This window comes from Acartia tonsa, chromosome 9 (genome assembly GCF_053477335.1).
Source record: "Acartia tonsa isolate MP-2025a chromosome 9, ASM5347733v1, whole genome shotgun sequence".
In the NCBI taxonomy this organism is placed as follows: domain Eukaryota; kingdom Metazoa; phylum Arthropoda; class Copepoda; order Calanoida; family Acartiidae; genus Acartia; species Acartia tonsa.
In genome coordinates, this window is record NC_137268.1 from 29,726,908 (window position 1) to 29,754,805 (window position 27,898).

At 31.1% G+C, this 27,898-nt stretch overlaps 1 protein-coding gene and 1 long non-coding RNA gene across 4 annotated transcripts in view; one reads left to right on the forward strand and one right to left on the reverse strand.

The window, feature by feature from the left end:
* Nucleotides 1-26,196, forward strand: part of hth (Meis homeobox homothorax) — a 157,638-nt gene extending 131,442 nt beyond the window's left edge. For all 3 annotated transcript variants that reach the window (XM_080172554.1, XM_080172555.1, XM_080172553.1), the window contains 2 exons: nucleotides 8,500-8,574; nucleotides 24,177-26,196. In XM_080172554.1, coding sequence (XP_080028680.1) covers nucleotides 8,500-8,574; nucleotides 24,177-24,773 — 672 coding nt within the window. In that variant the 3' untranslated portion in view covers nucleotides 24,774-26,196. The remainder of the gene's footprint in view (nucleotides 1-8,499; nucleotides 8,575-24,176) is intronic.
* On the reverse strand, nucleotides 9,457-11,982 carry LOC145328738 (uncharacterized). The gene is made up of 3 exons (XR_013882577.1): nucleotides 11,393-11,982; nucleotides 10,991-11,060; nucleotides 9,457-10,513 (listed from the first exon to the last, which is right to left on the reverse strand). It is a non-coding gene; the product is annotated as an uncharacterized LOC145328738 (long non-coding RNA).
* Nucleotides 26,197-27,898: the final 1,702 nt, after the last annotated feature.

Genomic DNA, 27,898 nt, shown 5'->3' on the forward strand with positions numbered 1-27,898 from the left:
TTATTGAAGTGTTGCTTTAAAACTGCTAAAGATGTAGTGATCTTAACCAGGGAGGGAGGGGACATTGAACTATAAAATATTCTTGTAGCACCCAAAGTTTTCTCATTTATTGGCTTAAAAATTAACTTTTATTAAATATTGAACAGTTGGTTTAAACTATTTTGTATAAACTTTCTTACCAACAATTTTAATACACTGAAGGCGTTAAATGTGTTTGTCATAATTGTAGATATTAATGAACTTACCTATTATTGTCTTATCCCTTAAGATTCCTGGATTGAACCAGTATGAAATTTTGAAAAATTTGTCCTTTAAATTAGCCTGACTTTTATTTTTGTAAATTTGTATTTTAACCATTTTTTATGGGAAGGTAAAGGTTAAATTTAAGGGGATGGGGGATATGTATTGGTTGGTTGTCTGTTAGGGGGAGGGGGGGGGGGGAAGTCGCATACCTAGATTACAAGATAAGTCTTGCTACACGGCTTAACGATCTAAGTCACAGCAACCAAATACCAAACATTTTCTTTATCTTTTCAGATAAATATTTTTTAACTTTTCTAAATGAGCTTCAATTTTTGTTTTTTTAGAATAAACCTGTTAATTTTTGTTTTGAAATAGGTTTAATTATTTAATAAAGTCCGAGCATAGGTTTTTAATTAATAGAAAATTAAACAGAAAAATGGTCAAAATTCGAATCTGAACATTATTTTTAAAACATATTACACAGATTTGATATGAAAAAAGCTAATAGTGACATTTTTATTTGTTAAATAAAATGTTCACGTTAACACCTAACTCCTTTTTGGTGAAATGATAATAAAAAGCGTATTTTAATCTCAGTATCTGGCCCTAAACTAAGTAGATGGGTGGATCTCAAACGCACCGACTTTTCTAAAAAGCCTTTTTTGCCACGTTTTTTTTGCATTTGGACTGGGTGGGGCTCTGATATTAGAAAAAAGTATGAATCTTTATATAAACTAATGTACATACAGCTTTAGTAGCGAAGCTACTCTATAACTTCGTCTGTGCGTCCTGATTTTGGAGATAATATGATTTTGATTTATAGGATTTTATGCTTCGCTACTTATGGATGTTGTCATCCTTGTTCTAAATGCAAGTCTATAAAAAGAATTATAATTTTCTTAATATTATTATACCAAAAAATATTTATTAAATTAAACCTAAAATAATCATTAATGTACATTTTAACGCCTTTTAACAAGACAGTCAGCTAACCTTTCCCCACTTTTTTTCCTCCCTCTCTCTCTCCTTTTCCCCCCTTATTATCTCTGTGACTGCGTATTTTATGAATTAGAAAACATGTCCAACATTTAAGTATGGTGTTTCTCACAACCAGCCAATTTTTGGCTACATTTTATCACAGCTAATTTAAATCTTAAACAAGCGTAGAATTATCATTTGGTTAGAATCATCACATGATCAAGTCATATTTAGTGATTTATTAACAATGTTTGACTGTTATTCATCAAAAATATTATCTTTTTATTACTAAGCTACAAACATGAAAAATTCTGTTTTTTGAGAACATTTTTAAGATCCCATTTCAGCTTGTTAAAACAGAAACATGTGGGGAGAGAGATAAGCCAAAAATACTAAATCTGATTTAAGACTGGGGTAGGGAGGGGATAGGGGGTAGGGGTGGTGTAGGTAACTTGTTAACTAAGAAAGAATGAAGGTTAGAAGAAGGTGGGGGGGGGGGGGATGTTAGATTTGACCCAACTCTTGTTTTCAATGGAATTCTTGTCTGAATTAAACGTTTTTCATTGGTTTCTTCCTTGTAGAAAGTCTTTTGTTCTTCAAAAACCAAAAATATTTTAGTTATTAAGCCAAGTTAGACTTTAGAATAATGCTTAATTTTTCAATTTTTTGTCTGTTTTTCATCAAATCTGGTGTCAACCTAAAGTGTCAACCTGTGAATGTAAAATTAAACAGGCTTAGCTGCAATTATTATTTGGTTTACAAAATTCTCATACATTCTATCAGGGATCTTAAGGGATAAGACAATAGATGATAAATTGATAAACTTCCACTATGATAATCTACATTTTAATGTCTCTTCCTTTATTCTACCTTCTCTTTTCGATTAGAATAAAAAATGTCTTCAAATGAATTATCTCGTCCTTTTTTAAATTGTATATTAGTTACTTGTGCTTTTTTATGCTGAGTTTCTTTGCCTTAAAGGTCTTTTAGATTCCTATCATGAACTCTAAATGTATACTAACAGTTTCCTATGTACCAAAATGCAATCACAAACCATTTTGGAAAATTTTTATTCTTTAAAAATTCGAAGATTTTTTTTCATATACATATGTGAAATAAAATGTGTTTCTTTCTTTTGAAGTGTAAAAATCTCAGCACTTTTTAGCTTATGATTTATGAGGACAATAAAGATTTTGTTTCGATTCTATAATATCAAACTGGGAATAGAATTGCCTACATAGAGACATACCTCTTCCTTCCCCCCCTTTATTATTAGATTTGGGGGTAAGGAAAAGGACTACCGTCTCCATAGGTAGCACAGCTGAAATATATTCACAACATCATTGTAAAAACGGAAATGTAGCAGTGACCAAACTTTTACACCAATAGTTTTTTTCATAAAGGTATTTTTGTTCATAATGTGGGATGTGAATACATTTATCGTCTATTGTCTTATCCCTTAAGATCCCTGACAAAATGAGATAAGTTATAGGGGCTCTCACGGCTAGGTTTCTTCACGACTTAGAAACATTTCATTTTCAACTAGCTTTTCTTTCTGTCTGTCTGTCTATCTTTCTATCTAACCTTCTATCTATCTACCTATCTGTCTGTCTAAAAGGTTATTTTGCTATTGAAATCATTGTTTTTATCGCAAAAATTGCATTTTTGATGCACATTTTTGTATTTTCATTGATTTTTAAGTATAATTATTTTGAAATACTCTATTTTTCTTGAAAATAGAAAAAAATAAGAATAGGATTTAATGGGAAAAATACTTGCAATAGCATAAATTGTCATTGAAAAGTATTTTAAACTAATGAATTTTTTCGAAGATTTCGAAACTTTAGTCTTTCTGGCAGTTAGTATCAATAAATCGCAATTTTTCCAACAATTTGTAATATAAACCTTGAATTTAACCAAATTATAAGTATGGCCATTTTTATCAAAATTTTCTTTTGTTCTAAAACTTGTTATCTATCTATCTGTCTATTCAGCTAGCTACTTACCTAGATATACAGTAGGACTGTCATTTTTTATATCTTGCTGCACTGCAGGGGGTCTTTCCGGTTGTAAGCCAGGAGTATCCGGCCAATGTGAACCATTATAATGTAGCCAGTATTAAAGATAGCAAGCCAATATTATGCTAAAATAAATTGGGCTTAAGTTTTTAACATAAAGCTTATTCGAAAAAAAATACTAAAACGTTTCCTAAATTATATACAACAAGTACATCTAACTACTTAATTCCTTTTTTGCTGTATTATATTCTATCTAATAACATTAGTAAAGCTGTTTTAATAATTTTTATATCTATTTTACTGAAGTAGAAACATTTATGCTTCATAAAAAATTACAATTTTTTGCCAATCCAACATTAAACAAATTATTTTCTAATTTAACCAGCCAAAAAAGCTGAAAATTTAAATAGCAGAACATTATAATAAGGACAATTAAAAGTTTGAAGGTCTATAATTATGACGGTTTTTATGTTGCTGGCTATTTAATCATTATTGATCGAGTCCATTTTCAGTATATTGTACAAAAATAAGTGGTCAAAAAATGAACTTTTTTTCAATAATTTTATTCTTTTTGTTAATGAATGAGGAAAGGAATGTATTGACAAAGGGTTAAGACATCAAAAGGCCCCTAACAGGGCCACAGTTGGCCTCTTGATGTTTGAAAACTGGTTGATGTATTGCAAGGAAAGATTTTCATCAGTAAAACCATTTTTCATAACATGCCTCTCTTCAATTCATAGTAAAGGTATACAGCATAGATTCATAGTTTTGGGTTACAATTAGTAATGGGAGATAATCAAATTTTTACAGTAATTGACTATACAGCATTTTTTCTAAAATTTGCAACAAAAAATTGTGGATTTTTTATTACATTTTTGTATCTGGTACCTTTATTTTCTCAAGCCACTTTTGGAATGCCCCCCCCCCCCCTCATCCTATTTATACATCATGCATTTACCATATCTTGCCCCCCCCCCCTTTCTATAATATTTTAGGGTGGGGTACACAACACATCTTAGTGTGTGTGTGTGTGTAAGTTGAACAAAAAAATTTGATATAGACATCAGAACTGGCTTTTGATAGATCTTATACAATCTTAGAGGCATTCGCGAGTAACATTGTATTTTTAATATCACAGTTACAGGGATGGGACATTGGAGGATTTATCTACATTTCCCCCATAAAACAGTATAAAATCTAAATCTAATTTACTACAAGTTCTGTTTTTATGTTTATGTTATTTTTTCTCCATATTATTATTTGATAATAAATTCCCCATAATATTTTTTGTACATAAACAGAAATTATGTTTTATAATTAGATAATAATGTAATGGTTGCAGTGGTTTTTATAAAACGGCTAAAAATTATAAAAAAAAAATTGAAAAATGACAAAAATTCTCCTTGTTTTAAAAAGTTTATTGTTTTTTATAGTATTTGCTCTTTTTCCCCCATGCTATCAAAATATATATCTTTTTTTTCTATCTATCTATCTGTTGATGCAAATTTGATTATCAATTATTCATTCTTTGCGACACAGATGGTGTAATTTATTCATATGATTACACCTCCCCCCACACCCCCCCATCAAAATTGTACCCCCCTCCTTCCTTCTTCCCGAGAGTTAACCCCAAGAGATATAACTTTGTATATTCCTTAAAGACATGGTTTATAGGAGGGGGGGGGGGGGGAAATTTCCCCCCTTAAAATTATGCTCTCTTAAAAAACAACAAACAACAAATTTAAATTTGTCCATTAAAAATGTCTGAAATTAGTTTTTAAAAATAATATTTAATAATGAATTTTTATTACTATTTTTACATTTGCTAATACTAGAAAAAGTCCACAATGTATGTACGTCCTTCAAATCCTCGAAAACGCATTAGATTAAAGTGTAGCTGTGCTATGTATTTGGAAACAAAAAGTTTAACAAATGTAAATAACCCCCCAAACACAAATTTTCATAACCATTCTAATAGCATTATATATGTTAATTTTTATATTTTTTTCCAGCCACCGAAATGATATAATGTGTTTTTTTATATTATTTTTATCCCCCCCCCCTCTGGCTTCGATAGAGACTCATTATTGATATAATCGAATAACATGTTTGGCCTTTATAGAATAACATTTGCAGGGCTGTATATTCTGAAAATAAGTAAGTGATAAGTCATTGCAAGATACTCTGACAATACAAAAATACAATAGCATGCTGTAATAGTAATTAATAATGAAAGTAATACCAATTATTCATTTTGATTGGCAGAAAAGTGTTGAGCATATTTTCCCTGTCCTAGCCGAACTGTAAGCTCGTGTTAGCTCTAATACAAAACAAGTTTTTACGCCTTTGCTAAACATCAGCATTTTTTAGAGTAGCGCAGCTGCTCTACAATTAGGATTTGTTTGTCGGTATGTCTGTCCCTTCGTCCATGTATAATAGAAACTTTTTTTTACATCTTTAGAGCTTGGCGCAAAATTAGTATTTGAGATGTGATATCTAATGATTTACTGACATTACCTACTAGATATAAATCTAAATATATTCTTTTTGGCTGCACTTATGTAATCTTGTTATTACTGCGCTGCCTATGATCATATTTGTCCTTGCTGAGTGTTGGAAAAAAATGGCCGTAAAGATCGCTATCAAAAAATAGGATACACTTTGTTAATTAACCACAACTCTGAAACAAAACTGTTGGTTTTTTAATGATTATTTGTAACTTTTTATCATTGAATGCCTTCAAATGTGTATTTTTATATAGAGAAAAACTGTTAAAGCTTCTATTTTTTTCTGCAAAAATAACTTAAATAATAGTTGTTTTGTAATATATAATGAAAATGATCGACAGAAAACTTTCTTAAAAAGTGATTTTACGGACGAACACACACATATATATAGGTGCGGTCCAAATTTTCGGCCAAAAAATAGGCATAATTTTGTATCATAGCCAGCCAGCCTGTGTAGTGTATATATTTATGAAAATCTACCTTATTAAACCTAATATACATTATACAAGATAGCGAGTAGTGGATAGGCAGATAGCCAGTGGAGATAGATAGATGGCGAGATAGAGAGAAAATAGGTATAAATGTATGTTGAACTCGGCAAATCTGAAATCTTATTGGTAGAAATTTGCAAATTTAAATGCCAATTTTGTATTTGAACCCTAAACCACCCCCCCTCTCCCCACGCACATATCACGTTTTCCTACCTCCCCCTTTCTTCACCCTATGCAGCTATACATAGTTCTAGCCTATTATTTGCTTTTTGCAACTCGCCCGTACTTGCAAAAGTTGATTTTACCAAAAGTTTAAAAAATCAGCAGGATTTTATTCTAATTCACCAATGATAAACAAAACTACCCCTTCTGTAGATCAAAATTATTGGTGATCAGACATAATACAATAGATTGATTATGATAAACAAAATTAAACCTTAAAATTTCCCCTGCTCTACTAGTTTGAACCAACCAATCAAGATTTGTTTTTAAGCCAGCAAATGAGAGAGTGTCAAAACTTTTGGTACCAGTATAATTTACAGTCCTATGACAATGATACAGTTATAAAATCAGACAGGAATCGAACCAGTTACCTTCCTGTCTGCTTAGTATAAGCTCCTTGATCACTCGGCATTAAATTGGATTGCTGGGCCCTTTACTTGCAATTTTACTGGCCTGTCTTCATTAGCGAAGCAGCCAATAAACTATTTCCACACAGATTATGTTTTAAAATGCCCCTTTCTACTGTCTTTAATCACCCACCACTTGATTAAGCTGAATGTTTAGTGGCGAAGCCACTTAGGACAAAACTATTACTTTATTGTACTTTTGCGGATTACTGTAAAAATAAAGGACACATAACCTAAAGTGGTTATTTCTGGGCTGCTTAGTTTTATTTAGTGAAAACTGCCCCAAATTGGTGAATAAAAGGATATGATGGTAGTTCATTTTATCCTCATATCCTTATCCCCCACCCCCCCGTAAGACATTTTTCCATCCTCCATGCCATAATTTTCTCCCCCCCCCCCTTGCCATCGTTTTATTTGATCCCGTTGCTTTTACTGTCAATAAAACTATAATATGCTGAGTAAAAGTTTTCTGCTTATGGTTTCAATTTTATTTCTTGTAATATTATGAGATACCATTATTTATATATCTCTCTCTCTTATTTCTCTTTTCTATCTATTTATTATCATAAATATCTTTGTCTATCTATCTTTATATCCACCAAATTCCTATCTACCTTTTCCTCCATCTATCTATCCAACTATCTATCTTTCTATCTAGCTAAATGGCTTAGGTTGTCAAAAATCTGACATTTGTTTTTTGTGGCCCGTACCTAACACATAACGGAAATGTTATGATAATTTTGTCTCTTAAAGCAATTTCTTCTAAAAAATTTCTCATAGTTTTTTTTTACTAAAATTGCATAGTAATAACTAATAGTTGCTGTAATTGGATTATTAAAAAAAAGAAGGGGGGCACTAAGGAAGGGGGGTAAAATTAGTAAGAATTTAGTCTAAATGTTAGTCTTGATTGTAAAAGCAATATTTTTCAATTACAACAAAGACTCGAATACAGAAAATGTTTCTAATGTCTGTTAATGTGTGTGCATTCCTATGTATTTTGGCGGCATGATGGTTCTACGCGGCCGCCAAATTTCTCCACTCACACTGGGCTTGTAGTAAGACAGCTGCGTACTGCGTAGAATTGTTTTTGGTAAATAGATTGAAATTCTACGCGGTATATCGGGGAAGCCTACACAGTACACACACACACACTCACACAACATTCAATCATGTTTATGCCCGAAATATGATAATAACGACATCCAAGTATATACTCCACTATTAATCAGTGTCTGTCCCGGGTATTAAACAAATTTTTTGACACACAAAACATCCCAGGATGACAGACCAAAGTGTTGTTGCTATATTATCATTTATTTGCTTAATTTCATCCATTTTTTTCTCACATTTTAAGGATCTACAATTAATTGTATTAATGACAAGTATAGCATTAAATGATTAGCAATCTTATATTATTTTCTCATAAGGCTAAGAAAACATTAATTTAAGGGCATGTTCAGTAACTTTATAGGGGTGAGGTAAAACATATCAATAAATTTGATATCTGTTGTAATAAAAAACTGTGTATGCACTTTTTGACCAAACTGAAGGGTCTTTTAAATTATGGAGTAATTCAAGACTTTTTAAAGCATAAAGCTACCTTTTTAAAAGATTAACAGTATCTTTTATTTAGATGAACCCGGGTTACAACGGTTTGCCAACAAACATCAAAATGGAGGACGGCGGTTTGGGTCCCATCGGCGTAAAGGTAACAAATAATTTCTTTTTTTTTATCACATTGTATGAAATTTTCTTTTCTGTTTGAATATTTTATGGGGTAAATGTTATGATTAATAATTGATATGAACTTCATGAGCTAAGCATCTTTTTATGCTATTAACTTGGTTGTAAAAAAGCGAGAATTTCGTCGTAATATCCCACCTTGTAATATCTACCCCCCCCCCCCAGACATCTTTTTTTCATCATTATTTTCCATCCCTCCTTTAAAATGCTATTTCAATTCTTTTTATATCAAGATAACTTAAGGGAATCAAGGGATAGGTAAATTAAAGATAAATTAATCTCTCCTTCAAAATATAGAATATCTCTTTGTCTTTTCAAAGCTTGAAAATAATGTTGGGGAAAGATTAAATTAGCTACAATTTTCCCATTCCTGTATCCCATGTTCATTCATTTGACATTTGACTTTTCTAAGATCTTGGGTTTCATTTCAGTCCCCTTAAAAAAGGCTTGTTGGCTAAGAAGCTGGAAAAAAAGTTTTAAAGTCGTGAAGCTGAGATCCGTTGATTTTGTCTGTAATTTTTACCCATTGCTTTTTAGTGATATTAAGAAAGGGAAAGAGAGAGAAGAAAAAGATAAAATGGGACGTTTTGAATTGTTAAAAAGTTAGGGTATGATTATATAGGGGGGGGGGGGGGGTTAGGACGTCATGGAGTTCAAAAATCTTGACCTTTTTCCACTCCCTTAAAAATATATGTTGAAGAAGAAAAAAACTGGCTGGCTCATTATTAAGCTTTATAAGTTTTCTAAAATTTTCCGATTTCTTTATGGTTAGGGTCAAAAACATAATCAACATAGGTATCTAACAACCTCTATGAAGAGTTTTAAGCCATAATTTCAATATCGGCAAGCGGAAATGGCTCCAAAAATACCCTAGGAAATGTGAAAAATTAAGAAATTCAGTACATTTTAGATTTTATTAATATATGATTAGATTTAAACAATCAATGTTAAAAGAATATTAAACTGTCATTCAAAACAATATTTCATGCCAAATGTCATTCAACAATTAAATAAATTATATTTTCTTTTATCACAAAAACAATTTTCAGGTGCTCTTTATTAATAAAAAAAAGTCCATCTAACCGTCAATTTTATTACCTTTAAATAAAAATAAATTTTTCAGCAAATTTTAGTCTAAAAAATAACAAGCTTTTTTGTCTGTAGCAAAGAATCTTTCCAACAGCTGAACCAATATGGTTCTCCTTAACAGTTAAGCTTCTTATAGGTCCCGGGAAGGTTTTAACTATTTTGTGGTAGGTTAACCCAACCCTCCTAATACAAATTTAACCCCCCCCCCAATAAGAAAAAAAATACTTTTCTTTTTAAATCTTAAAATAAAAATGGGAGGGAGGGTCAACCCCTCCCCCCCCCCACTCATGTTTCCCTAGAGGCCTCTAGGGGCGTAGCCGCTAGTATTTACGTAAATTAATAAGAATGGTGCTAAAAACAATTAAAATTATTTCTTTAGCTGCACTACTTTGGATATTAACGTCCCACTTCATGAAATGAAAGTATTATATTAATCAAATGATAAAGGACAATTCAGATTGGTAGGTAGGCGAAGCTTTTTAATAATTAGAGTCAGTCCGTCTGAATGTCTGTCCATCACGGTTGGTAAAATCCGTATAGACTTACAAGTTAATGTTCTATTAATTATGTTCTGACACCTCTACAAGAGTTATTGTTCGTTTGTCCTTATTTCTAATTTTAGAGCTATCTGTGTCACTTTGATCATTGTCACTTAACTAATTTCTTTTTTAATTAACCTCTTTAGTTATTTTTTTCTTTATAATAGATTCACCCCTCTTAGTTTCTTTAATGTCCACAGTTCCGAAGCACAGATCACTCGGGGGACCATTTGGATGTAAGATCTTCTTCATGTCTTCAGTATCAGAACTTGGAATCTAAAAAGTAAAACTATTAAAATTTTCCATAGAATTTAGGTATGCAATCGGTTTCTTTAATAAAGTACAGTCTTAAACTAGTATTGAAATTATTATATTGCATTGTTTTGCATAATTTCTTTGACATTGACATATAAATTTATGCAAAACCTCAATGATGACACACAAAATTAACCCCTCTGTAAATAACTATAAATAGTTGAAACGTTTGGACACTATACTTAAAGACAAAACAATCAAAATTTTATAAAAGTTAAAAATAACGAATATGAAAACGTTATTATAAAACTTTGGGGACTAGTGTAATAAACAGCAAATGTCCTCTCCCCCCTGACTGGAAATAGTTTTTTTATTAGATGCTAATTCTCTGCAATGCTTGTTTGAGAAAGGTTCAAGGATAGGGAATAGTTAAACTTAAAGCAACTTTTCTCGCACAAGATTTAACTTTTTAAAAAGTTTATTAATTAATTTTCTAACCTTACTGTCGGCTGGACAATTGCATGCAACATGAGAGTGTTGTTCAGCTGGACACTTAGCTGTTGGCTTACTGAAATATAAAAAATATTCATTTTATTATCAAATTAATCCTTGTTTTAATTAACAAACTTATGATTTAAATAGGTAAGTAATAGAATATTATGAGAGTAATTATTTGTTGCATAGTAATATAGACAACTTTCCAAGGAAATACAGTGGATATTAATTGGTCTCGAAGCTAATAGCTATATTGGAATAGTTATTTTTTACATTGTAACTTTTAAATTTGTAGAAAACTAAAAACAATACCTAGATGCTAGACATAATTTTTTAGTATAGCTTAAAACCGGATATTAATCAGTTTTGAAGCGATACTAGAATAATGTTTTTAATTTTTCCTACCTCCAAATTATCTCTGGGAGACCACAAGAACATGTAGTTACATTAAACACTCGTATTAGTTGGGCATCGTCAGCTGCAATCTTTTTTTTTGTTGCTTTCTTAAATCGGCAGCATTTCACATCACTTAAGAAATTACATAAAGAAAGAACAATGTTTTTTTTTAGATTTTAGTGGTAGATTATTGTGTACTTTACTCCATTTTTCCATAATATCGGGGATAACATAGTTTTTAACAATATTACGTTCATTCAAATTTGGATTTTGATAATAGTTTGAAAGTTTCAAAATTTCACTAAACGTAGGAGGCCTAGTATTCTTTAATTTTTCACCAATTGGGTTATATTTGGAACACTTATCTCGAGTTTTCGTTTTCACTATTTTATATAAAGATAATTAACATTTATTTGTTTGTTTTAAATGTTTATAATTCACAATAATGGATTGTTTTGCTTCCGTTGTTTGGTGCTGATTTGAATGTTGTTGTTTTTCTCTGTCTTTGTCTGCTAGCGTTAGCGCGTTTCAACCAATCAGAAAGCGCCAATTGTATGTAGAATTGTATGCGCCAATAAGAAGTCATAAGGATAATATAAATGTCGTCTTTGGTAAAAAAAAAATAATGTTAGATTTTTTTCAAAATCTGTCTTTTCATTTGCATTTCCGGGCCTTTAAAAGGTCAAAAATAAAAAACCTAAAAATACAAACATTTTTTTTTATTATCTTGATTATGTTTTTCACCCTAACCCTTTGAAACTTAAAAACTTATATATCTTACTCATTATGCCTTGTTCTACGCTTATAATTACCATAAATGATTTTCTCCTTCATATTTTGGCTCAGACTTGAAATATTTATAATATTACTTACAAAGCATTTTTTTCATACTAAGAACAAACCAACGCCTATGCTTAATAATAAAAAAGGCTTTTATAAAAAAAACTCGAGCACAACAATGCCTTAAATGCTTAATGCCTAATTTTTTTTTATTTATTAAATGCTAAGCAAAATGTACCACCAAGAATTAACGCTGCTTTTCTTTATGAAGGAGCCAGCCGCCGCCGACTCTTGGTGGCTAGGATAGCAGTCAACCTTTAACAAGGTCAGCCACTAATCTGACCGCTGCCAACCGCATGCCCTCGCACCTCTGCCAACCCTCTCACACATACCATCCGCTAAATAGGCTTTTTGGTAGTGTTGGCGGATTTTTTCATAATTAATTTGTTGCTAACCCTTGGTGGGGGATTAACAGAGGTTCGGTGGCGGGCAGTCATTTTTTTATTCTCTTTTTAATATAATTGTCATATGTAGAAAATATCCTTTATTTTTAGCCTTTTTTGTTATTACGCATGCGTTGTTTATTTTTATGTTTTTTAATTAAACATTTATCATTATATATTTTACATTATTCTTCGCCATTTTTATATTTCATTGTTGTTTAAATGTAAATATTTCATTATAAGCTTTTACTAAGATTTATAAACTTAAGCATGATATAATTTTATCTATAACCAAAAGACATGTTATAGATTATTTTTAATGTTATTTCTATTCTAAGTTTAGATATCATTTTATGAAATGAATCTTTCAAAATGGTCAATCGACCTGACTTCCCTAATCATCATCCAGTTTGTTTATTGGGGGGGGGGGGGATTTAGACACCCGGACACCCGCTCACCCAATTTTAATGTCAAGTGCCAACTTGACTCCTACTTTATCGATTATTACACCCCCAACACCCCCTCCCAAATGAGTTTAACCCCCCTCCCCATACGAGCTGAGCCTCTTTTGATTAAATTCGTTCTCGTTCAGTGATTTGCAGATGTGTCCAGTAAATAGTCATTCGGGGACGGGCGGGTTTTACCCATTCAATTTCCCCTCAACCCCTCCCTTAGTTTAAAACTAAAGTTTTTATATGGCAAGACAATTTCAAAGATATTTTCAATAAACCCCAATTACATTGTTTACATATTTCATTGAAAGCCTTAATTTTAATGCAATCATATAAAACATTGCTGAAAATTCGCCCATCAACTGACCTTCCCTTTTAAATACAATATCCCCTCTTGATGTAATGCCATTAACCAATTTATTTTCCCACCTCCCCCCTCCCCCAACCCCCACCATTAGAGATGGATGGAAGAAGTTAGGGGAATCATTTTAGAACATTAAAATGCTATGATTAGAAAAGTTACTTAAAGTTACTTTTAATCATCTTTGATGATGCTTATTTTTTTAATTTTTAATCAAAGATTAATAATTTCTTTTTCTTATTGCTAGAAATGTAAAAGTTTATAAAAATTGTACTAAAATACTCTCTTTTATTTCTAAGATTCCCCTTATTTGAAATGGGCAAGTGTGTTTTTGATTACATTAAAGGGTACTTCACCCCCCCCCCCCTCCCCCTCCCCCATTAAAATTGTCCATATTCCATTTAGTAGAAGAAAATCATATTCTGTTTAAAACTCAATTTTCTTAAGAGTTGTCCATTTTAGAATATAAAATGTCGAAGAAAAGACATTTCTTTATTCTGTTTATTTCTGTTTAGATTATGCTAAAATTACATATTTATGTATTTTTTATACAAAAAAAGCTGGAACAAAAAGCGTATGTATAATCAATATATTGACACTTCTATATTGATACCATGAATTTAAGTTTTTTTTATTGATTTTTAACAATGATTTTCTTATTTTATATCCTCTCATAAAATGTGTATAAAGAGAGTAAACAAAAAATATCATGATTCGAGGAAATTTTTAGAGTAATGTCATTTTTTAAGGGCCCTTCATAGTTGATTTCACTCAAAAACAAACAAACTTATATAAAAAAGAAAATAAATGTTTATGGAAAATAATCAAGATGCCTTCCAACTGAATACTTTCTTTTAATCTGGAAAATTGGCTGGGGCAGATTCATAAATCTTGAAAAAAATGTCCCCCTTTTCTTTATCTTCATCTCTTCATTTGTCAAACTTTTTTTTTAATTAAAAATTCTGCATTTTTTCTTTTTAATAAAATTATCGGTTGCGCCCCCAGCATCTGCGGGCTCTGTGTTCTTGATGGCAGGGAAGGGCAGAAACAAGTTTTGAATCTAGAAATAAAATGCTCTAAAACACCTTAGGACCTAAGTGAAGCTTTCCTGGAATGAAGATCTCAATCGGTTCTGTATTTATTGAAATTTTAAGCTACAGACAAAAATCCTTACTACTTTATACAAGTGGATAAGAAGAACATTAGTAATATCATTCTGCATATTTAGTTCTAAAATCAAAATGAAAAAATCTAAATTCCTGAAATAAACCATTAAACCCTTTTTTCTGTGAAGAATTTAAACATTTTGACAACATGTTAAATGGCCATTCTTGGTTTAAGTGGCATTTTCTGAAAAACACATGGGGCCATATCTCTCTTAGAGACTAAAACTAGTGATAAGTTTCTATGTAATATGTCAAGGGCCATCTTGAAATAAATATTTTCTCAAAAAAATCCTTTTTTTACATTGAAGTATCTCAAACTTAAAATAAAAGAGAAAAAGTTTGACCATAATCTTCAATTTTATCATTTCTTACTAAAGGATTTAAATTAGATCAATTGTGGATGAATATGGCTAGAAACAGAAGTGACCAGAAGTGTCAGTCGAGTTATCATATTCAGGAAAATTGCCCAACCACCTGGTAAATCGTGTTAAAGGATTTTTTCAAATTTTTTATTTCTGTCCTTCTCAGCATTTTTATATTATGGACAGTTATACCCAGACAAATGTCAAGTGTGGTCAAAAAAGGAATATTTTGAAAATTTCAGGGTGCTCCACTAAAAAGTATCAAGGTTTTTTTTTTTGGGACACCCAGCATATTTTCTAAGTGCACTAATACACACTTTCAATTACTTAATGTTGGTGCTGAGTGTGTGTGTGTGTGTGTATATGTGGATGTATGGACAAGGCACTTTTTACATAATTCCATTACTAATACATATAACTTAAGCAAATATAATTAGCTAAAAAGGGTGCTTATATAATTTTTTTTTCTTTCCTTTTTCTTAGTTCAAAAAAATGTTATATAAGGTTCCAAAAATGTTGAACGTCCTAATGTAACCTAACCTAATATTGAAGAAATTGTAATTCTACTCTTATGATAAATTGGATTATATTTTTGGAGATGACCATAGCTTGGGATGATATTCTTAAAGGCTAAAAAAGTAATGGCTAGGTATAATCTTTTTCAATAGCATATTAGATTTTATTGCATTTGATGAAGTAGCCATCATTAACATATTATTTGAAATCAGCCGTTTTATTACAGAGTTGAAAAAATTACCTTTTTTCGACTTTATAGTACATTATCTTTGAGCATATCTAAGTAAAATATGACCAACTCCACAAAAATTTCTCTATATTTTATTTTCATTAATAATCCTAAAACGAAAACGGTGTAATATTTTGATTTTTGTATGATTTCTGTTAAAATAATGCTTTTCCTCAAATTTGTATTTTTTCATTTGACGGTAGGGGAAAAAATTCTAAAAGTTATGGATACATGTAGCATTATTTTAGTTACCATTTCTTCATAAGTCAAATAGTTATTGTTTAGACAAAACCTACTGTATTTTCTTATTAGGGCTCTTAAAATTTTCAACAAACTGAAAAATTTGGAAAGAATAATTTTTATAGTATGCTATATTTTTCTCCTGATAGCTACCTTTTTGGCGCAGTATTAATTAGTCTACCCATCCACAAAACCTTGGGTTTGAATATTGTGACTGAAAATTATGATTTTCCTACTAAAGTGGCACTTTTAGGATACACTTTCCCCTCATCCGGTTTCAATAAAAAAAATCCACATTTTTTCCACAATTTTTTGTCATGCTATAAAAACAAAAAATCAATTTTTACAAATGTTTACAAATAAGGTCAGGGTGGTGTATGTCATGTAAAGAAAAAAATATTTTACCTCCAACTTTTCAGTCAGGCAATTTGTTTTCTTTTAGGTGCAGTATCCCCAATTACTTTTTAAAATCCTCAAAAATAAAATCATTTTTAAGGGGTAAAAAAGGAAAAAAGTTCCCAAAGATTGCGTGATTCAGAACATGCTCGACCCACCAATTTAGGGGTTGACTTTTTCCATATTATCTGGCGTATTCAACACCCCTACAACCCACAAAATACATGTCATTTCTTTTCATTCAACCTATATTATTTAAAAGGATACTTTGTCCTTAATCTTTTTTATGGGAATGCTAATTTTAACTAATATTTAAAAATGAAATACTAATGCTTTTGGATATTCATCGTAAAATTTAAAAATTCTGATTTTATTACTTTGTTTTTCTTGTTCTACTAGGTACATAATTTAACTTTTTTTAACAATAAGTTAAGAATGAAACATTCCTTTTAAAAATTACACAAATTGCCACCTTTTTGGACACTTCAACATGATATCATTATTAAATTATTTGAAATGACAATTGTATACCATAATAAACCTCTAATTATCATTTTATTATTACAATTGTTTAATTTTCATTTTTTAATTCAATTAAAATTTTAAAAGAAAAATTCACTTTTTTATATATTTGGATTATATTTGACTTTGTAATCCTGTTTTGAGGCCTTTTTCTGAGCTTAATTTGACATTCTTACCCTTTAACTTTTGTTACATTTAACATTTTATAATATAAAACCCAACATAAAAAGGAGTTTTATGATAAAAGAAACGTCCCAACTTCTTTAAACTTAAAGATGAAAAAGATCAAATTTTAATCCTATGTAACAGAAGACGATGCCTTACAGACCCACCACCACGTTGCTAGCTGGCTGTAACGTTCTCTTAATCCTGCACAAAATGCGCATTTTTTAATAAAAAAATCCACTAAAATAAAACATTGGGTTGTTTATTACACTAGTCTCCAAAATTTTATAATAACGATATCTGTTTTTACTTGCAGAAATCTGTTGCTAAAAGTATATTTAAAGTAGCATTGAAAAAACGTTGTATGATTAATTTTTGGATTAAAAAGCTATATAAAAGAAATATTGAACTAAGAAATGGTTATGGTTGTATAAAAATGTAGAAAATCTAATACGTTTTTAATCTTTATCTGCCATTAAAAAGCTTGACCGTATAAATAATTGTCTTGAAGTAAATATTTCATAAAAAGGGATAAAAAAAAATATTTTTTTCATCAGTTGAAAAATCCCTTCCTTTTTCAATATCTTTATAAGAATGAAAACCACGAATGTAATATCTTAATAATATAAAAGGGATATAGTTGAAGCGGGGGGGGGGGGTATGGTGTTATTTTAAACTTTAATGAATCAACTCCCATGGGGTTGCCGTCTCGCATCCCGCTTTATCCAATATCCAATAACCAAAAATAGCATTTCTTCAATTCTATTATCATTTGTTTGATGGATAACAATTACTGCATGTATTTCTTGCAAAAAGATTTATTTTTCATACAAATTTTCAAGGGACGTACAGACCTACAGTTAAGAGTGAAATGTAGAGTAGCGTCGCTCCTAAAAATATATTCCTAGCTCAAGAGTCTTACATCTGTAAATGTAATAATCTTTAAAAGCTGACCAACAGAATAATAAATATATTTCTTTTTATCTATCTATCTATTTTCTTCTGTATAACTGTACTTTAAAAATTCAATTTCTTATTTAAAATTAAATTTTCATGATAAAGTAGAACACAAGAACAAGAATGTCCATAAATTGCGCAGTTATAAAAAATACTAGGTCATAGAAATATTCACTGAAAATTTCATGTCAGTTGTCTTATCTTAAAAAGCAGCTGAGAAAATCACATTTCCTCCATAGCGCTACGGACTGACGGACGGACAGAAATATAGATTATAGAGTAGCTTCGCTACTAAAAATATTAAGTTCTTTCTTAGGCATAATTGATAACATTTTTAACATAATAGAAATGATTATTTTATCATAGAATTTTTAAATTAAGCTGTCGCATTTAAAATGATATTAAATTTTTGTCATGACACTATTCTATATTATTATAAGCATGGAAAAGGGATTAGAAAAAAGTACTTTTTTGACAGTAATACTTTTAATTTTATGGTTTAAAACCAACTCGGGACCTTTACTAAGCTTCCATAAATTGTAGAACTAACTAAGTTGGTTAGCGAGATCTTGGTGGACAAAAAATAAAACATCTTACTACTATAAATAATAGGATAATCAAAAATTTTTTCACAATCAAATGATGTATACCTATTACTTTTTCCCTAAATTTTACATAACCTAACACTTGTTTAAAAAATGTCTACAGCGAAAAAAAATTAACTAGAAAAATATGCTTAAACTTTTCCGCCAAAATTGTTAAAATTTCTTCAGGTCGTACATCACTTTCCCAGTTTTAATACACTTCTAATCTTACCCAAGAAACATATTTTTTGTTCAAAAATTGACAACAACCCGTCAAAATACTAAGTTCTAAGCCCTTAAAAGAATTTAACCCCTTTTTTAAGCCTTTTTAGTAAGAAATGTTTTTGGGTATTGTATTTGAAATCAAAGAAGGGAAAAGCCTAAAAAAGCGCCTTTTATTAAATCTTTTACTAATCTTTTTCTATAGGTTTAAAGACGCTGGGAATATTTAAAATTTAACCCCCAATCCCCCCCCCTCTACCCCCAAATTTTTATGCCTGAAAGTCAAATCCTTTTTTGGTATCTTGTTTTGTTGTTAGTAGCGGAGCTGCTCTATAATTTGAATAATACTGATTTACCTGACATGAAATATTAATTACAATGCTTACTGCAAATTTCATTTCATAACTTTTGCATTGAAAGAACCCAGGGAGGGATGAGACATTCGACGGTCCCCAAAGTTATATAATAACGTTCCATGGCTTAACAACTTTGAGGACTTTCATTATTTAAGTTGAGTGTACAAACGTTTCAACCACCAAGTGTAATCTACAGATGGTTAATTTTGTGTATTATCTTTGGGAATGTGTACATCAATTAATTGGCTTTTGTCTTATCACTATAGATTCTTGAAAAGACCTCATGATACTTTCATAATACAAAAGCTGCGCTACTTATGACTGTTGTCACCCTTGTTCTGTGTTTGGTTTTGTAGGATGCTTGAATTCAAGTCGTTAAGAATAGATTCCGAGATAAGGTTTTTTTTCTGCCAGGGATAGAGGGATGAGGAAATTCTTATTATTGTATTAAATTCTTTATTATTAATAATCTCTGCATTTAATTGTACAATAAGATGTAGAATAAACATATCTTTTTAGCTCAATGATAGAATTTTAGTTACCAAATCCTCTCCACCACAATGCCTTTTATTATTTATTTTTTTGTGACTTTGATTTATGAGCCTTTCTCCCTGCGTTTCTTCACATGATATCTCTTACAGGGGTTTGAGCTCTAAACTATAAATAACGAGCAGTTTAAAACCGTCTGCCGGGAATAAGCATTCGCAAGAGCACTTCCTATAATTGTTATTAATGAAGAAAAAAATACAATAAATGATAGCTTTTCATTTGAAGAAAAGTTATAGACTAAACATTTTTAAAGTAATATTTTTTTTTACATTTATCTTAACGAATATTTATTCCGTTTTTGAAAAGTTTCCTAGGCCTTTAAAAAGGGTGGACACGCCAAAAAAAATTTTTGAAAAGGGGGAAGGGGTCTATGCTTTTTTATCATTTATTTGTAGACAATATGTTTATTTTTTGATATGTAAAACATAATCCTCCCCTCCCCCTTCCCACAAAAAAATATAAACTATTTTGTTTTAATAATGATTAAAAATTATATAAAAAAACATATTTTCTAATTTTAAGTAGACTAAAAATAAATTTTCCCATAAGTAGACAAAGAAACTTATTTTTTAAGGTATTTTATTATTTAGAGCAAATACCTTCAAGTATTTTTTTGTTATATTTATTATTCAAGCTTAATTTACTGTAAAAATACACACAAAATATCAAAATATAAAACTTTTGAATTTTGCTTGTTTTATTTTAACTTATCTGATGGAAAAACAAGGCAGTGAATGCCAATAAATCAATAAATATGACATAGTGTAAGTTAATTATAAGTAATTTCTCCAATTTCCATTGACCTAACGACGTACAGACGGACCCTAGTTATAAGGTAGCTTCGCTACTGAAAACAAATATTTCTTTTTCTGAAAACTATTCAATTCATATTGGAATATTCCCCCCCCCCCTCTCTCTCTCTCTCTCCCTCACTCACTCTCTCTACTTCTCTTTCTTTCTCTTTACTTATTCATTCAATGTATTTTCTATTTTGTTGGGATGTTTATTAAAAAAAGATCAACCATTTTCTAGCCTTTATAAAACAAAAAATATCTAAAAACAAAGTAAAGAGAACAAAAAAATGAAATAAATCTTGACATTTTTCACATTTTAGCTATTTTTAAAGTAAAAATATCTGCGATTTTGATTGGACACCGCTCTATTTCTTTGAATATAGTTTGCCTCATGAATAATGGGACTGAAAGAAAGAGAGAGAAAGAAGTCAAAACCTTTTTTGCCAGCTTTAAAATTCACAAGTTTAAAAGTTCAAGATATTAAAGGGAGAAAAATGTACATAAGTCCCGAAGTTTTTGCTGTGCGGGGAAAATTGGGATATGGGGGGGGGGGGGGATCGAATAAGAATAGACCGTGTTTTTGTCAATATAAGCATCATTGAACTTTTTAAATCAGAATAAATCTTGAAATGTAAAATAAACATTTTTAATTTCATTGCATCTTTTATTTAATAAAAAGTATGTCTGACCGTCAGACAGATGGACGTACTGACAAATACCAAGTAAAGAAATGCATACCTAATTGAATCATGGGAAATAAAAATACAATTTAAAAAATCTTTTAATTGTTTAAGAAGGGAATGGCAAAAAATTTGCCAAATTCTTTGACAAATAGTCCCCCCCCCCACTATTTTCCCTTCCCTTGTTTTAATCGCCCTTTATACGATCAAAAAAGTTATTAGAATGCTGAAATAAGGATTGCTATGTTAAAGACCCCATGTACATTTTTTCTAAGTAAACGTTAACGTGTAAGGGAGAAAATGCATTCATTTAAAAACTTTGAGTGGCGGTCGGTACAGACATATACGAGCTATATAGTTGCTGTTCTACTTTATTTTAGTAAGGTTATAGAAGACACTCTAAGGCGACTGTAATGTAAAGAAAGCAGGGAGTGGAGGGGAAAATGCACTGTAAATTATACTGGTATCCAAAGTTTTTACACTCTAGTTCTCTTATCATTTGGGTTTAAAAACATTGGGTAATAACTAGTTTGCTAAAAATAGCATTGTCCAAATTTTTCAACCAATAACTTTAATCTATATAAATCTCCTTTTCATTGTCTTAACACTTAGAATCCCTGTGAAATAAAGAAAAAGGTGGCCAAAAAAGCAAGTTACATGTCTGACATACCTTTAAAAATACTGGGACACATTCAAATACCTTGCACATACGAGGAAAAAAGGGGATGGGGGGGGGGGATACTTTGAACATACGAGAAAAAAAGGGGGATGGGTATTAATTAAAAAGAGAAAGAAACAAGATTGGGAGAGTGGTGAGGAGGGCTAAGAAATTCGCTAATTGACTGAATTGCAATTAATTGGCGGGCACGCCATACCCCCCAACCCCCCTAAAAATCCCACCCACCCCCCTCCCTCCTTCTCCGCCTAATTAATTGTCGAGAAATTTAAGAGAATTAAAAAGACAAAACACAAATTTCTACCGTAAAAACATCATTTATGTTTCTTAAGCTGTTTTACATTTTTTTGTCGTTCCTAATATTACATCTTTTGATGTATGCTTTTTTAAGCTTTATATTTGTTAAGATAACTACTAAAAACGCTTTATAGGAGCATAACCTGAAAATTTACGGCCTGCACGAAAAAGTCTTAAAAATACATTTTAACTTTTTTGCAAACATCCGTTTTTTTTCTCTTTCAAATATTGTTAAATATTACGGGCTTGCTTTCTTTACTTTTTAAATATCCATCAATTTATCTATCTATCTAATTCAAAAGGATTGGTTATCCTTGATTTTTCGCCTATGCTAGTGAATATTTCGCATAGTCTTACTAGAATGAACGGCCTAGCGAAGCTAGGGTCAAATACCTGACTATCTATCTACCTCCCCCTTATTTTTCCCCATCCCAAATTGGTGGTAATAAAATGGGTATGGGGGAATGCTTTGGCCGCGGGGGGATAGTTTGCACAAATTCTAATGCAAATTCTTTCTTTTTCATTGCAAAAATAACTTGTTATTTCTCCCACCCAAATATCTATCTTTCTATCCTTTTTTGCTATCTTTTTGTCTTTTTGTCCATCTTTCTCTTTTTTGCTAGCTAGCTCTCTATGTAATAAGGTCAGTTCAAATGTATATTTAAGAAGTTAGATAACGCCCTTGATTTAATTTTAACAAGACGAGTCTCAAGAATTTTTAGCCCTCAAAATTTGTCTACATTTTTCTTCAAATAATTCAGTGCCTAAGCTATTCTACAAATACCTTTTAAGCCTTTGTAAAGAGGCGTTTTGTTTCTTATCTTTTCTCTAAATTGAATATTTAATAAAAAGGTCTTTTTCGTGTTATTTAAAACCTCTAAAAGTGCTTTTGTATCATTTGCTATACATTCTTATTTTACTTTTTTAACAGAACATTTATTCTAGTGAAAAAATGATATTAAAATAGCTGAGACACATTTAAATTCCACCAAAAATTTCAAACCTCCATCAAATTTTTCAAACCGAATTTATCTCTTATATAAAACTAAGTTTTATTACTAGATACATTTATATTTTGTCTTGCTGACAATCATGTCCAATAGTAGATTACAGAGTAGTTTTGCTACTACTAAAAGGCTATTCAACCTTGATTATAAAATGTAAATATCCCAAAATAATTTTTTGCTCTTTTTATATTTTTTCTCCTACCCAATATTCAATAAAATATAATGCACATACATTGGTCTTAATATCAGAGCTATAAGGATAAACATATAGGCCAAAAATTATCATAAATAAGACAGAATGTACCATATTTTTCAATAGCATGTTGTAAATCAAATTAAACAAAAAACAATACTATATTCAAAAAGGGGAAATGTAAACAATATCTTTTTCTTTGAGAAGTAAAACCCTGGCTACAAATTTTCCCATCCCTTTATCCCTACGCAGTCGCTCTATACAACAAAGACGCCTTTATGCAATTTTATTCAAAGTGTCAAAGTGTATTGGGCCGTTTAGGAAATATTTGATGGACCTATTATTAAATTGTGTTAGCCTTTAATACACACACACACACACACAAGAACAAAGTTAAACTTTGCTGTATTAAAAAATGTATTTAATAATATTTTATTAGAACATAGCGTATATGTATATATCAGAAAAATTATCAAACCAATAAAGTTGATTTATAGGACACACTTGTAACTGCTTACTTACAACTTTAAAGTATCTTCGCTACTACAGTAAAAAAATGTATTAAAAATGTCTTTATTGAAAATATAAATTGGGTATTGAATAGTTTTTCTTTCATGGCATGTCTTTGTATAGAAGCCAAGAAAGTGGGCGGGGTTGTTTTAAGCCACCTCCCCCCCCCCTTCCAAGAAAAAATGACATGAAAAGGCTTTTAATATGATGATGTTTATGTAAATTGATTTAAGGTAGCAAAACTGCCTTTATATTTTTTAAAGCATGTTTATCGAAATTTCTTAATGTAATATCTTGGATATTATTTGAGATATTCATATATATTTTCTATTTCAGGGAGAACTGCGCCCCCCTTCCTCCTCCCTGTCTGGGTACGACCACCACAGTCACTTGGACGAGGCCCGCAGTCCCGGCCAGAACTCGGGCAGTGGGACTCCCCGCCTCTCCATGCACCACCCGTCGCGGGACGACCTGTCTGAGGCCGGCGACGCGTCCAACGCGAGCGTAGGCTCCGCCGACGGCTCGGGCTGCGACGACGATGACCCGACCGGCAAGAACAAGAACTCCAAAAAGCGCGGAATCTTCCCGAAAGTTGCAACGAATATTTTGCGGGCGTGGCTGTTCCAGCACCTGACCCATCCCTACCCCAGCGAGGACCAGAAGAAACAGCTGGCTCAGGACACGGGCCTGAGCATACTGCAGGTCAACAACTGGTTCATCAACGCCCGCCGGCGAATTGTGCAGCCGATGATCGACCAGTCGAACCGCGCCGGTCCCTCCGGCTACCCCAGCCCCGATCCAGCCGCCATGGGCTACATGGGCATGGACAGTCATGCGGCGGCCGCCATGATGGCCGGTGGACGGCCAGGCGAGAGTCCGTACGACTATCCGGCCTACCACGCCGCGGCATACAACGCGTACGGCCACCTCTAGTGAAATTAAAACAATTTTTTTCTGTGTGCGTGTGTGAACTCATTCTTTATTATTGAAAAAAAAAAACATTTAAAAAAATGTAAACTGATGATAATTAATTTGGACAGCTTTGTTAGTAATATAATTACATTGTGTAGAAAAGAAAAGTGCAATGAATTTTCAACAAGAAACAAAAACAAAACATATGATGAAAAGTTTTAAGAAGAATAAAAAAGCTACATTAAGCACTTTGTGATATTACAAGACTTTATTATAATCATATTATTCATACATACATAATGAGACTGTTGGACAAAGGGTCCTAAGATTAAAAGCCCTGAGAAGACTCCTCCCCTCAAGAAAAAAGCCAAACAACCCCTTGTCTGAAGGAAAAATAGCCAAGCCCCAAAACGAAATAGCCTTTCTGTTGTGCTTAAAAATAAAATGTAGCGCAGCAAATGTCTAGCTAGTCCAATTGCTAAAGAAAAATTTCAGCTGTTCATAATGTCAAGAAAAAGGCAACGAATGAATTGGCCTTGAACTGACGTCAAAAGTTGAGCAAACTGAAAGCTTTAGCTTCAAAAATTATTTCCGTGGCTTGTTTTTGTGTCAATCCAAGTGGTGTATCAGGTTCGAGTACCTGCATTCATCCCCCATAATATGAAAAATCATCAACCATGATGAGATCGAAAATAGTGAGAAAAAAATGCGCCAAAATTTTGGCGGCAAAAAATCAGCTGACTAAGACACTTGATAGTATATGTGAGTTGGTTGGTTGATTGATTGGTGGTGTGCAATATGCCGCGTAGCAAATTCAAACTGCCATCATCTCTAAAATTAGTGAAAATAGGTGTAAAAAGCCAAATAATCGTTAGAATCAAGAAGCAAAAAAAACACAAAAAAACCAACTATTTTTTCTCTTCAAAAATAAGAAAATAATAAGTCTGTGATTGACCAAAATACAAGAAATTCAATGAAAAAATGTTCAAAATAAAGTGATGTTACTTTATTTGAATTGCATATATTAATAAACGCATTATCCTTTTGTGTTTAATGAAAAATGAACTCTAGAAAAAAACTCAGTGTAATTTTTCCACCTTATAATAATTTCATTCTCATATTTTTTTTTCAAAATGTATTATAACAAAAATTTTGGGGCCTAAATCAAAATATACAAAATTATGTCGTTTTTTTGTGACTTAAACCACCTTAATAACTTTTTTTTGACGAAAAGTGTGTTTTTTTATCTATATTGTCAAAAATCAATGGTTGTTTATTTTCAAGATTTTTTCTGAACTTGAAAAGACAAAATAAAACTAGTTTTAAAAATTATTGTTGAATATTCTTTCATAGAAATAAAAATCATTTTATAGGATAAAAAAAGTAAATCAACATTTTTTATTATACCAAGAATTTTAGTAAACAATAACCATGAAAAATAAAAGAAGTAATAATCAAATTTTTGATATTTTATTCTTGAATAATTTTTGGCTTTTTTCTTAGCTTTTCTTTTGGTGCTCTAACTGTATTTAAAAATCACAAAATTTTCAATAAAATTTATGAAAATTGTAATTATCTAATATAGAAATTATATTTCTATGCTTCAAAATCTTTAGAAAAAAATGATTTTATTGAAGATTTTGTGAAATAGGTGTAATTATTTTTTAAGAATATTATTGACAGGAATTAAAGAATTTGGCATTTGAAAAAAAATCCATCAAATTTCGCAGACTTGCAAAGATCAGTAATCAAAAACAAAATTTTGAAATTAAGTAATTTATTTTTCAAATGCCATTTTCTTTATAGCCCTGTACATAATAAAACTAGCATAAAAAAGAATATCAGACCAAAATTGTAATTTAGAGACATCGGAATTTGGAAAAAAGTTCCTTTAAATAAATATTTAATAATAAAAAAACTGTAAATTTGTCGTAGCTTTTTTCCACAATTACGCATCAATGTCTTTATTAAGACTATAGTTTCTATTATATTGAAAAAACCCGAATAATAAATTTTGATTTTTACTAGACTTTTAAAGCTCTTAAATAAAATGTGATGTTAAAAAACCTTTTAATTTTTGGATAGATAGATATATTATGAAAAACATTGCTATGGGCAATACCGAAGTAGTGGGATTTTTCATTGTTTGTCAATGGATTTGTCAGGAAGAAAGTGTGCTTTTTATTACACTAGCCCTCAAGGTTTATAATAACTATTGTTATGCATTGGCCTAACAACTTTGGGGGATTTTTGTGAGTTTTGATTTTTTTATTATTAAGTTGAGTGTCCAAACGTTTTAACCTTTTAATTGAATTCTACAGATTGGTTAGTTAGTGAACAATCATTGTTGATGTTTATCAATTTATCGGCCATTATCCCTTTAGATCTCGGCGAATATCCCTTCCCCCTCCGATGAATATTAGACAGTTTGACTTTAGAAAAGCATTCGAGTACGGCTTAAAACATACTTTTCTTTAACTTTAAAATTTTGAGTTTTTAAGTTGTATACTCTGTTGAAATCGTACGGGGCATTGATCTTGAACGATCAGATAAGGATTTTAACAGAGTATACAACTTAAGAATTCAAAATTTTAAGATTATTTTAGCCATTTGTATAATGTCTAATACAGATCTAAAATGATGTATTAATTAATATGCAGTGAAAATGGATTTAAGATAATTTGTTTTTCGTCTATGAAGGCCGTACCAACAAAAGCGAAATGATTAAAAAAATAGTTGTATACTCTGTTTAGTCAATCAATCAATCAAGAAACGTGGCATTCATCTTTCAAAAACCCATCTCTGGATGTCAAAAGTGGATTGACTAGTTATTGTCACTTTTCTTACAAGAATCGTACAATGCTCGGATTCGAATATCTAGCCACCAACAACGAAAACGATGTTTAGAAGATTTTTTATAGACTGGTTTTACTTAAGCCTCTAGATGCATTGCTCGTTTGTGAGATCTCAACGGATAAATACAACCAGGGCTCGACAGCCGCAACGAAGCCGTATAGGCAGTTGCTGCCAAGCCCTTAACACCACTTTATACCCAAAATACATACGCAAATATTACTTGATGTAAATCGATTAAACTCCGTGTCCCTGTATAAGTTTTTACAGCCTGCGATGAAGTCTAATGTTTG